Genomic DNA, 12024 nt, shown 5'->3' with positions numbered 1-12024 from the left:
AAGATCTTTACTCCCGGTTGTTCTCAACAACCGGGAGTAAAGATATCTTTACTCCCGGTTGTTCTCATCAACCGGGACTAAAGATATTTTCCCGCTATTTCCAAATTCTTTTTAAACCCGGTTAGGGTTAAGAACCGGGACTAAAGATTATAGCACTGCATATTATATTCGCTTACATATGTGTTTCTAAAATAGAAGTTAATGCATTAACATTATTTAAAGTACAAAGATTAATGACAATTACTTCGAAAAATTATTTTTGTCTGTAATAAATTAAGTGGATAAATCGTAATAAGCAAATATATGACTTAAAATTAATAAAAATTCCAATAATTATATATACTTAGCATATGAATGATATTATTAAATTGGTAAAAACTCTAATTAAGATTTGTATGTACATACTGCATGATTTAAAATTAATAAAAATTGTAATCATCACACATACTTAGCGTAGGAATTATATTAAATTAAATGATAAAAACTCTAATTAACATATGTAAATGCCACATGCATGATTTAAACCTTTTAAAAATTCGAATAGTCATATATAAGTAGCATATGAAAGATAGTAAATTAAATTGTGAAAAACTCTAATTAACATCTGTAAATGCCACATGAATGATTTAATACTTTTAAAAATTCTCTAGTCAATTATAATTAGCATAATTATGCCATACATCAATTGATTTATATGGATAATCAATACATCCAAAATAGTTTACATCGTGTACACAATAATTATGGCATTACATCGGCGGTGACGGTTGACCGCACGTACTTTCTCCTCATTATTGTTCCCTCCTTGTGATTGCTGCGTGAGTAAGGGGTGTCTTCATTTGATAGGAGGATGCTAGGGTCAATCGTCACCGTGAAAGGGGGTTGCCCATCCAACTGATCGTAATCCTCGTCAGTCTTGTCCTCAACTCCGACGATTTTTCTTTTGCCTAGGAGAACCACTTGATGCTTAGGCTCATCAGGCCCTCTGCCCTTCTTTCCTTTGCTAGACATGTCCTTCACGAAAAAGACTTGCGTTACATCATTGGCAAGGACAAAAGGTTCGTCCGAGTATCCAACCTTGTTAAGGTCAACAGTTGTCATACCACTGTCATCAATCATTACGCCTCCACCAGTCAACCTAACCCATTGGCACCGGAAGAGAGGAACCTTGAGAGGACCATAGTCAAGTTCCCATATATCCTCGATGGCACCGTAATACGTGGCAATTGTTCCATCGTGTCCCATGGCATCGACACGAACAGCGCTGTTTTGGTTCGTGCTCTTCATGTCTTGGGCTCTCGTGTAGAATATGTACCCATTGATCTCATATCCCTGGAATGTCGCGATCGACCCAGACGGTCCCCTCGCCAGGAAGGCAAGTTGTTGGTTGATCGACTCGTTACCCATGAGATGTTGTCGTAGCCACGTGGGGAAAGTATCAATGTGATGCCGTGTAATCCAAGCATCGGACTTACCGATGTTCCTGGCGCGAACTAGAGCCAAGTGCTTCTCGATGTAAGGAGCTACCAATGAAGAGTGTTGCAGAACAGTGGAATGGGCTTTACGGAATAAATTGTTGTCTATCGTCATTATTGCTTTCCTTCTAAGAGTTCCCTTTCCCCGTAGTCTCCCTTCATGGCGTGATTCAGGTACCCCGATTGGGCGAAGGTCTTCGATAAATTCTACGCAAAATTCGATGACCTCCTCTGTTCTATAACCCTTAGCGATGCTTGCCTCTAGACGAGCACGGTTACGAACATACTTCTTCAGAATGCCCATGTACCTCTCGAAAGGAAACATGTTGTGTAGGTACACAGGCCCGAGAATACGGATCTCTTTCACAAGGTGACAAAGCAGATGCATCATTATATTGAAAAATGAAGGTGGAAATATCAAATCAAAACTGACGAGACATTGCACCACTTCATTCTGAAGGGCTTCTAATCTATCCGGATTGATGACCTTCTGCGAAATTGCGTTCATGAATGCACATAGCTTTGTTATTGTTGCCCGGACATTGTCTGGAAGGATACCCCTTATTACAACTGGTAGCAGTTGTGTCATCAACACGTGACAGTCATGAGACTTTAGGTTTGTGAACTTCTTCTCCTTCGTGCTTATTATTCGCTTGATATTCGTCGAGTATCCAGACGGTACCTTTATGCTCTCCAAGCATTCAAACATACTTTCCTTCTCTGCCTTGCTAAGAGTGTAGCTGGCTGGACTCAAGTAATGGCTTCCTTTCTCCTTTGGTTCCGGGTGAAGGTCCCCGTGTTGTTCCATATGCTTCAGATCATTACGTGCTTCCAGTGTATCTTTCGACTTTCCGTATACACCTAGGAAGCCAAGAAGGTTTACGCAAAGGTTCTTAGTGAGGTGCATCATGTCGATTGCGTGGCGTACGTCCAAGAATTCCCAATATGGTAACTCCCAAAATATAGAGTTCTTTTTCCACATCGCCGCGTGACCATCTTCGCTCTCTATAGGCTGGCTTCCAGGCCCCTTTCCGAACACTACTTTAAGATCTTTAACCATAGCAAACACTGTTTTCCCGCTGCGATGTTTAGGCTTCGTACGGTGGTCGGCCTTATGTTCGAAGTGCTTGCCTTTCTTCCGTACCGGGTGGTTTGCTGCAAGGAATCGACTATGACCCATGTATACAACCTTCCTACAATGCTTAAGATACGTACTTTCTGTTTCATCCATACAGTGAGTGCAAGCCTTGTACCCCTTGTTGGACTGTCCGGATAGGTTGCTAAGTGCAGGCCAATCGTTGATGGTTACGAACAGCAGCGCTCGTAGGTTAAACTCCTCCTGTTTGTCCTCGTCCCACACGGGGACACCTTCCTTCTTCCACAACTGTTTAAGATCTTCGACCAGTGGTCTTAGGTACACATCGATGTCGTTACCAGGTTGCTTGGGGCCTCGAATAATAATCAGCATCATTATGTACTTCCTCTTCATGCATAGCCAGGGGGGAGGTTGTAGATACACATCGTAACGGGCCAAGTGCTATGGCCGCTACTCATCTCTCCAAAAGGATTCATGCCATCCGTACTCAAACCAAACCATATGTTTCGTGCGTCCTTTCCAAATTCTTTAAATTTTCTGTCGATGTTTCGCCACTGCGAACCATCGGCGGGGTGTCTCAGCATCCCGTCCTGTTGACGCTCTTCAGCGTGCCATCGCAACATTCTAGCATTCCCCTTGTTCCTGAACAAACGCCTTAGCCGTGGTATTATAGGGAAATACCACATCACCTTAGCAGGAATTCTCTTCTTTGTTAGCTGCCCGTCAACTTCTCCTGGATCGTCTCGCCTAATCTTGTATCATAGTGCTTTGCAAATAGGTCATGCTTCTAGGTTCTCATACTTCTCACCGCGATATAGGATACAATCGTTCGGACATGCGTGAATCTTATGAACTTCCAGTCCTAACGGGCAGACTATCTTCTTAGCCTTGTACGTTGTCTCGGGCAATTTGTTTCCCCCCCGGAAGAATGTTCTTGACGAGTTTCAATAAATCGCCAAATGCCTTGTCACTAACCCTATTTTTTGCCTTCCATTGCAAGAACTCCAGAGTGGTATCCAACTTTTTGTGCCCCTGCTCGCAACCTGGGTACAACGAAGTTCTGTGGTCCTCCAACATCTTGTCCAATTTATGGGCCTCCTTTTCACTTTCGCAGTCCTCCCTGGCGTCCTGCAACATCTGACCAAGATCATCCGCAACGTTGTTACCATCAGCAGCTATTTCCTCCTCGCCCGTTTGATTTTCTTCAAATCCAACATACTGAGCAAAGTCCGGAATATTGTCGTCTTCCACTTCATCTTCTTCCATTTCAACACCTTGCTCTCCGTGGGATGTCCAACAATTATAGCTTGGCATGAACCCCGACTCAAACAAGTGGAAATGAATAATCCTGGATGCAGAATACTCCTTCTGATTCTTACACTTATTGCATGGACAACAAATAAAACCCCTTTTCCTGTTAGCTTCGGCCACTCTCAAAAAATAGTGCACGCCGTCAATAAACTCTTTGGACCACCGGTCAGCGTACATCCATTGCCGATCCATCTACATGAGTCAAAAAAAACCGTACACAAATAATTATTCTTACAATAATGACAGTCATACAATAATTATAAGATATCTTTATTCATACAAAAATCATAAAATATTACACCAAAAAATTGTTAAAAACTATTTGTAAAGTTTTAAACTAATTTTAATGTGTTTTACTTCTTTTAATTTTCATTTTAGTTTGTTTTCTATTATTTAAGATTAACTTTCACTAGAGTTTTCCTTCTCAACTATTTTATAAAACCTTGTTTAGCAAATGAACTAAATTTCTATATATTCTTTCTTCCTCACACACATTTTCTCTCTCGTCAACTTACAACTAAATTTTGGAGACAAAAAAAGTGTGCAAAACATAGGTGCAAATGTAGTATGACAAAAAAAACATTGGAGGATGAAGTTGCAAACCTTTTAGGCACCTCTGATTTGTATGTAATCACCAAAATAAATTCAATGGAAATTTTAGCATGACCTCTCCTCTTTTTTGAAGAAATTTTGAAGCTTGCTCGGGCAGCTGGAGGAGGAAGAAGACATATATATAGGGGTGGGACTTTAGTCCCGGTTGGTAGCACCAACCGGGGCTAAAGATCACCAGGATCTTTAGCCCCGGTTGGTAATACCAACCGGGACTAAAGTTACGATCTTTAATCCCGGTTGGTATTACCAACCGGAACTAAAGATCACGGGGGGGCCTGACATGCCCTGACAGCATTCGAACCGGGACTAAAGATGATCTTTAGTCCCGGTTGGTGTTACCAACCAGGATTAAAGATCAAATATGCCCGTTACCCTTTTGAACCGGGACTAAAGATCATCTTTAGCCCCGGTTTTTATTGCATCCGGGACTATTGTGGAAATCGGCCGACCAACGAAAGATGGTTTCTCCACCAGTGTACATACATACATATATACATATATACATACTGTCAGGGTTACGGGTTAGGTATACCCTTTACCCTTCGATATACGTCACATATCGGTACGGCATACTCACGCGCGTACGGATACTTTCTACATACACTAAGGAAATCCTTCACGGAGTCTACGGATGGAAAGAGTCCTACTCGGACAAGACTGGGTCGTCAATGTATCGTGTAGGATCTGGTGTCTCCCAGTTCTATTTGGAAACCGCCTGACCTGCGATATAAAAGGGACCCCCCGGGGAGGACCTGGGGCATCGAATCTCAGAGCCAACACAACCCTCACAGCCTACGAAGTCGGAGCCCGCAAGGAGCTAAATCGCCGGGGATCTAGTCGAACCAACTCGACTATGATCTCGCCGGATCCGTCAAGTTCCATTGTTCACTTTGTAAACCTGTGTTTTCCATCATATAATCCCACATCAACTGGATTTGGGCTATTACCTATCAAGGGGCCTGAACCAGTATAATCTTCGTCTCTTGTCTGCTTGATGTCGTATTACGTAGATCCTTGTACCAACGTACCCCAATACCCTCTATATCCGGTCTACGGGTATCACCCGTCGACACATACATATATATATATACATACATATATACATATATACATATATATATATATATATATATATATATATATACATATATTATAAATTACACATGTATAATTTCAAGCACTTAACATTTTATCTGCATATATATTATCAAAATATATATTTACATTAAAGTAAATGTGTATATCTATAAACATATACATGCATGTAGAGTACAATTCATTTGCTCGCTAGCTAGCTACGACTTCGACGCCGGCATTATGTCAGAAGAAGAAGGACCGACGTTATGAATTGTCGATCCGTCGTAGTAGAATTCACCCTCGGGATTAAGGACTTTTTCGTTGATGAAAACTCTTTCAACAGTCATACAATAATGACATATCATTATTCATACAATAATTATAAAATAATCCAACAAACAATTCTTATTTATTATTTTTGAAGTTTTAAACTAATATTAATGTTGTACTTCTTTTAATTTTCAATTTAGTTTGTTTTCTATTATTTAAAATTAATTTTCATTATATTTTAAACTATGAGAATAAAACTTTTTTAAGTAAACAAACAAAATTCCTATATATTCTTTTTCGTCACACAAATTTTCTCTCTCATCAACTTACAACAAAGTTTTGGTGACAAAAAAAAGTGTGAAACATAGCTCCAAAAGTAATATAACAACAAAAAAACATTGGAGGATGAAGTTACTAACATTTTAGACACCTCCGATTTGTATATAATCACCAAAAAAAATTTCACAAAAAATTTTAGCATGACCTCCCCTCTTTTTTTAGAAATTTTGAAGCTTGCTAGGGCTGGAGAAGGAAGAAGACATATATAAAGGGGGATCTTTAGTCCCGGTTGATACGCGGGGGCTTGACAAGGCCTGACATCTTTAGAACCGGGACTAAAGATGTTACCAACCGAGACTAAACGTCAAATATGCCCGCTGTGGCCACCATATTTAGTCTCGGTTTTTAATGAAACCGTGACTATTGTGAAAATCGGCTGACCGACCAAAGATGGTTTCTCCACCAGTGAAAGAACATAAAAAAAACTTGCCACTACCAAAAAAAAGGAATAGAAGAATAGCTAAAAAGGACATCACAAAAAAAACTTGTCAACATGTTGTGTCCAGTCTTCATACAGCTCTTGCTCCATGACTCCAACTACCACAATGCTGGTGTCGTCGTCACCTCCGCAAGCTAACATTTGACTGTTCCTCTTGTTAAAAAAGATACATAATTATAACTTATTTTATCGGCAACATATCATATACACACAGGCCCTCACGTGTACACACGTGCACACCAACTAAAAAATGTCATCAAAAAATCTAGAAAAAATCATACACATACTTTCAATTGTATTACACCTAGGGTTAAAATCTTAACGTCAAATTCATTATATTTTAGCCGTAACAAAAAAAACAAAAAATCTGACAGTTTTAAGGTTGCAATTTTGTCAGAATTTTATCTTTTTTGTTATTCTCTATGTAGAATGAATTTGAAGATGCGACTTTGCACGTAGATGTAATACTATTGAAAGTACATGTATGAATTTTCCTAGAATTTTTTGTGATAATTTTTAGTTGGTGTACACGGTGTGTACACGCGAGGGCCTGTGTGCATAGGATACGCTCCCTATTTTATCACCTATAAATACACAAGTGTTCAACCGGCGCGGCGCGGCGTAAGTTGCTCTTAAAAGTCTTAATTAGCCACCAGCGCGCCTCGTTCCTGCACCGCCGTGCCCTAGCGTTTGTTTGCTCATCTCGACTCACGACGCGCGTGCGCATATATGGCCACCGTCTCCGGCACCGATCGCCTCCGCGACCTCCAGGCCTTCGACGAAACCAAGGCCGGTGTCAAGGGCCTCGTCGACGCCGGCGTCACCACCATCCCCTACTTCTTCCGCCACCCGCCCGACCCACTCCCCGTCGCCTCGCCGTCCGAGGCCGCGGCGGCCATCCCGCTCATCGACCTCGCCAAGGCCGACGTCGACCGTGACCACGTCGTCTCACAGGTGATGGCGGCAGCCGAGACGGTCGGCTTCTTCCAGGTGGTCAACCATGGCGTCGCCGGGGAGCTGATGGATGCGATGCTCGCGGCGGTGCGGCGCTTCAACGAGGAGCCCCTGGAGGCGAAGGTGCCCTACTACACCAGGGACGTCGCCAGCAAGGTCCGGTTCAGCTCCAACTTCGACCTGTTCCATTCGCCGGCGGCCAACTGGCGCGACACGTTGGTGATGGAGATGTGGCCGGAGGCGCCGTCGCCGCAGGAGATCCCGCCGCCGTGCAGGGGCGTGTTGGAGGAGTACGCCGCCGCGGCGCGGCGGCTCGGGGAACGGCTGCTGGAGCTGCTGTCGGAGGGGCTGGGCCTCCCTGCGGGGTACCTCGGCCGCGACGCCGGGTGCACGGACGGGCTGAGCGTGGCAGCGAACTACTACCCGGCGTGCCCGGAGCCGGAGGCGACGATGGGCGCGACCAAGCACGCCGACCCCAGCTTCCTCACCGTGCTGCTGCAGGACACCTCCGGCGGCCTGCAGGCGCTGCTGGACCAGCCGCGGCGGCGGTGGGTGGACGTGCCCCCGGTGGCCGGCGCGCTGGTGGTGAACGTCGGCGACTTCCTCCAGCTGGTGTCGAACGACCGGCTCCGGAGCGTGGAGCACCGTGTGCTGCCCACCGGCGCCGCCGGGCCGGCTCGCGTGTCGGTGGCGTGCTTCTTCCGCGTCGAGTACGCGTCGACGAGGCCGTACGTCCCGGTCGTCGTCGGCGGCGGCGGGGCGCGGGCGGCGGCGGTGTACAGGGGCACGACGGCGGGGGAGTTCCTGGCGCACTTCAACGGCAAGGGGCTCGACGGCCGGTCGGCGCTGGACCACTTCAGGATTCCGGCGGCGGCGTCGTCTCCTCCTCCTCCTCCTCCTCCACTGTAGCTGGATGGATCGTTTCGGTGATGTAGTCGGCGACTCGGCGTTTGGATGGTGATGGTCGTAGTCGTATATACTTGGCGATTTGGGAACCATTCAGCCGTTATGTGTCAATGCTTAATTAATTGGTGTGTTGGAAAATAAACATTTACAGATATACATGTATGCTCAGATATATATAGTGCGGTAAAACTAGAAATTCGAAGTAATAAATTAATGTTATATCTCTGTATTTCATGTGATTTTGGGTTGCAATACTACTACTTTCCCGTCTCGTTTTGGGTGCAGTCATTACATTAATGTTATATGCATCTTATTTTAAATTATTTGATTACTAGTCGCCAACCCGTGCATATATTAATATTTTAAAAATCTTAATCATATTCTAGAATATTGGTTATTTATTTTCAAAAATATCTCATAAAGGCAATTAGTGGATTTCATATTAGCGGATTTGCGTGGAGATAGACTTTAAAAGAATCTTTATATTCAGACAGAACTCTTACATTTTATTTCTATATATATATAATGTATAAATTATATTTTTTAAACATAGAATTATATTTTTTAATTGACTACGGATAGATTAATAAAAACCAAGTAATATAATTTTCCTACTGAAAATAATTGTGAATTTTGATAATAATAATAATAATATATACAAAATCTTACTCCACACCAATGCTCGCTTTTAGCATCCAATGTGTTCACTGCAAGATACTCTAGAAACTCAAAAAGTCAATAATTACACAATTGCTATAGAAATCACACCCAAATTTACTTTCCATTATGTATTTTTTTTATTAATAATTCTAAACATTAAAATATCTTGATTTTAATTTTTCTATTATACAATTTTAAACCGTAGAATTGATGATCAATGCAAAGTGCTGGAGTATCAAATGCGTTCTTTATGCTTTTCTATAACCTTGTTCTAGTTTTTTATTTTCTAATTCAATAGATCTCAAAATAGAAAAATCATAGATAATGTGGACTCACAGTTAATAAATAAAAAATTGAACTCGCCTTGGAGTCCAAATTTTTTTATTTAATAATTCTGAAAAATTAGAATTGAAAATATGAGATTGTCCCTCCTCGCATGGGTCTGAAATTCAGTATTTCATTTATTTATTGATGTAAATTTAACAATTACAAAGCTGCGATGTGTCTTGACTGTTCATTTATATATGTCACTCCTAATTTGATGATACCACCTAGATAGATGAGTTCGGTTTAATTTGTTCAGTATTCTTCAATTAATGTGAGGATACAGTGAGCAATTAGCATATATAGGCATCGACTTGCATGCAAACGCCCACAATCATGATATAGAAATCTAATGTGATTACATATATATACGTGGGATAAGAGAATAAATAATAATTTGATCAACAATTAATGAATTGTATTTGTGCAGATGATATTTGACCGGTGTATTGAAAAACTATAAAATAGTAGATCTGCCCTGGAAAATAGGATCGGAGAGGTTAGGAAAACATACAGATGGATCGGAGAGGTTAGGATCGGAGATGCATGCCTTTTCTTCCCCGCCGTTTAAAGGTCCAATTCATCATAATATAATTGAGTAGTACTACTTCCTCCGTTTCACAATGTAAGTCATTATAGTATTTCTCACATTCATATTGATGCTAATAAATCTAGATAGATATATATATATCTAGATTCATTAGCATCAATATAAATGTGGAAAATGCTATAATGACTTACTTTGTGGAACGGATGGAGTACTTCTCAACTTCCATCCTTTTTTTTCTGTTTGCTGGTTAGTGAACATGCATGCGTGACAATGCAAACTCAACACAGTAGACCGTGTAGATGCAATTCGAATTGGTGGCTGGAGCGAGCGACTTCCGGCTGCGCTGAAGTTTCCGATCGTGTTAATATAATGGACAACAGCGAGGCAAAAGTCAATCGCGTTCTACTCGCGGCCTTCCGTTACCATATGCTAATATTAATGAAAGGGACAAGCTAACGAATTGTCGACAGTTTATAGTATTATGAAATATTTGGGTAATTTCATCCAACTATATAGACAGAGCAGCAACCAACTCTGGGACACGACGGTTGGTCGTGCCCCACACCTCTTCTCGCCTCACGACGATTCTAGTAACGGACGCGATGGTTCCCGAACCATCGCGTCTTCTGTTGCTGCCTCTCTCCCCCCTATATATTGTAACCATTGTTATCAATAAAGGATCGCTCATTCATTCTCTACATTCAATCTCTCTCGCTCAATCAATTCTATTCACAATATTTAGGTCCAAAACTTTCAAATTTTTTGATTACAGGGTTTGTCATCAATGGTTATAGGGGAACAATCCACACTAGTACAAACCATGAATTTTAGTGTCCAAGCTGATTGAACAAGAAGAAATTGGCCTACATGTAGAAGGGAAAAAAAACTTTCAAATTCAAAAGTAATATGCGCTCCTAAAAAAATTGCAAATCATAATTTTATACAATGTAATTACCCTATAACTATCATGTAACTACTCTATAACTAGGGTGTAAGTGCTATGTAACTACTCTATAACTAAGATGTAAGTGATATATAACTAGGGTGTAAGTGATATATAATAAAAAAGAGTTATCGCTAATAAGAAGGTGCATGGCTTAGCTTAACGTGTGCATCATGTTCGATGACTGCCTTGCCCATGCGAATTTTTTTTTTAATTCTGGCTGTATATGTTGCACGAATCCTAGAGCGCATCTAATGGCTAGAAAATCGAAAGTTTTCCAAACAAAAAACTGTCAACAGTTTTTTAGCAAAACCGTTTAGGGACAAGCTAGGGAAAAACTATGTGTCTATTTTAGTTTTAAAGCTTTTACGAAAAATATTTCTTTCTTAAATCCTAAAAAAATTAGCATTTACGAAATTGTATATAGCATGAATAAACACTATCGGCATGATGCCGGTATACATAACACTTGATTGGAGTTTCAATTATAGATGCTCAATTATTTAATAATTTTAATGTTTCCAATTAATATATATCAAGTTGTACTATTCGGTTTGGAGTCTGAATTATGGATTTTGCAAGATTTAAAAAATTTAAAATTCTGAGACAAAATACCGAGGTGTATCCAATTTGGAGTCCAGTTGTAGCTTTTTTATGATTATATTAGTAATTATTAAAGAACATGGAGTTGCACTGGATTTAGAGTTTAGAATGGTTACACCGTGCTAATTATGCGACTATTGATTCTTAATTGTAGAATTAAAGTTATACTTTTTTAACTCAAGAGTCGTACAAATTTTTATATACTAATTTGAATTCAAAATGTAATTATTAATTAAGTTTTGGAAAAATTAAAAGTAAAAAAAGTCTCAATAAATCTCGGGTTAATATGGTGGGCTTAGAATGCTTGCTTGTTCTAAAGTTCATTTAGGTTGCATCAGCCATGAATCAGTCCATCTGTCCATGGTCTAGCTTACACTAGAACGGAACGGGATTGGTCATCTCTAACGGGCTTAAAGCATCATCTCTTTCGGGCAGGGCCCCCGTCACTAAGCAAAGGTCAGTGAT

The 12024-nt window shown here is 41.0% G+C and overlaps 1 protein-coding gene and 1 pseudogene across 1 annotated transcript; one reads left to right on the top strand and one right to left on the bottom strand.

The window, feature by feature from the left end:
* Positions 1–762: 762 nt before the first annotated feature.
* Positions 763–4059, bottom strand: LOC127781704 (uncharacterized; annotated as a pseudogene).
* A 3192-nt stretch (positions 4060–7251) lies between these two features.
* On the top strand, positions 7252–8708 carry LOC127782757 (DIBOA-glucoside dioxygenase BX6-like). The gene has a single exon (XM_052310025.1). The coding sequence runs from the start codon at positions 7349–7351 to the stop codon at positions 8480–8482; it is 1134 nt and encodes a 377-aa protein (XP_052165985.1). The 5' UTR covers positions 7252–7348; the 3' UTR covers positions 8483–8708.
* The last annotated feature ends 3316 nt before the right edge of the window (positions 8709–12024 follow it).

The sequence above is a fragment of the Oryza glaberrima genome, chromosome 8, assembly GCF_000147395.1.
Source record: "Oryza glaberrima chromosome 8, OglaRS2, whole genome shotgun sequence".
NCBI classification, from domain to species: Eukaryota; Viridiplantae; Streptophyta; class Magnoliopsida; order Poales; family Poaceae; genus Oryza; species Oryza glaberrima.
This window is presented reverse-complemented; position numbering and strand designations above follow the sequence as displayed.

Excerpts from the sequence above, each read along its gene's own strand:
- LOC127782757 (XM_052310025.1), top strand. The coding sequence starts at position 7,349 with ATGGCCACCGTCTCCGGCACCGATCGCCTCCGCGACCTCCAGGCCTTC.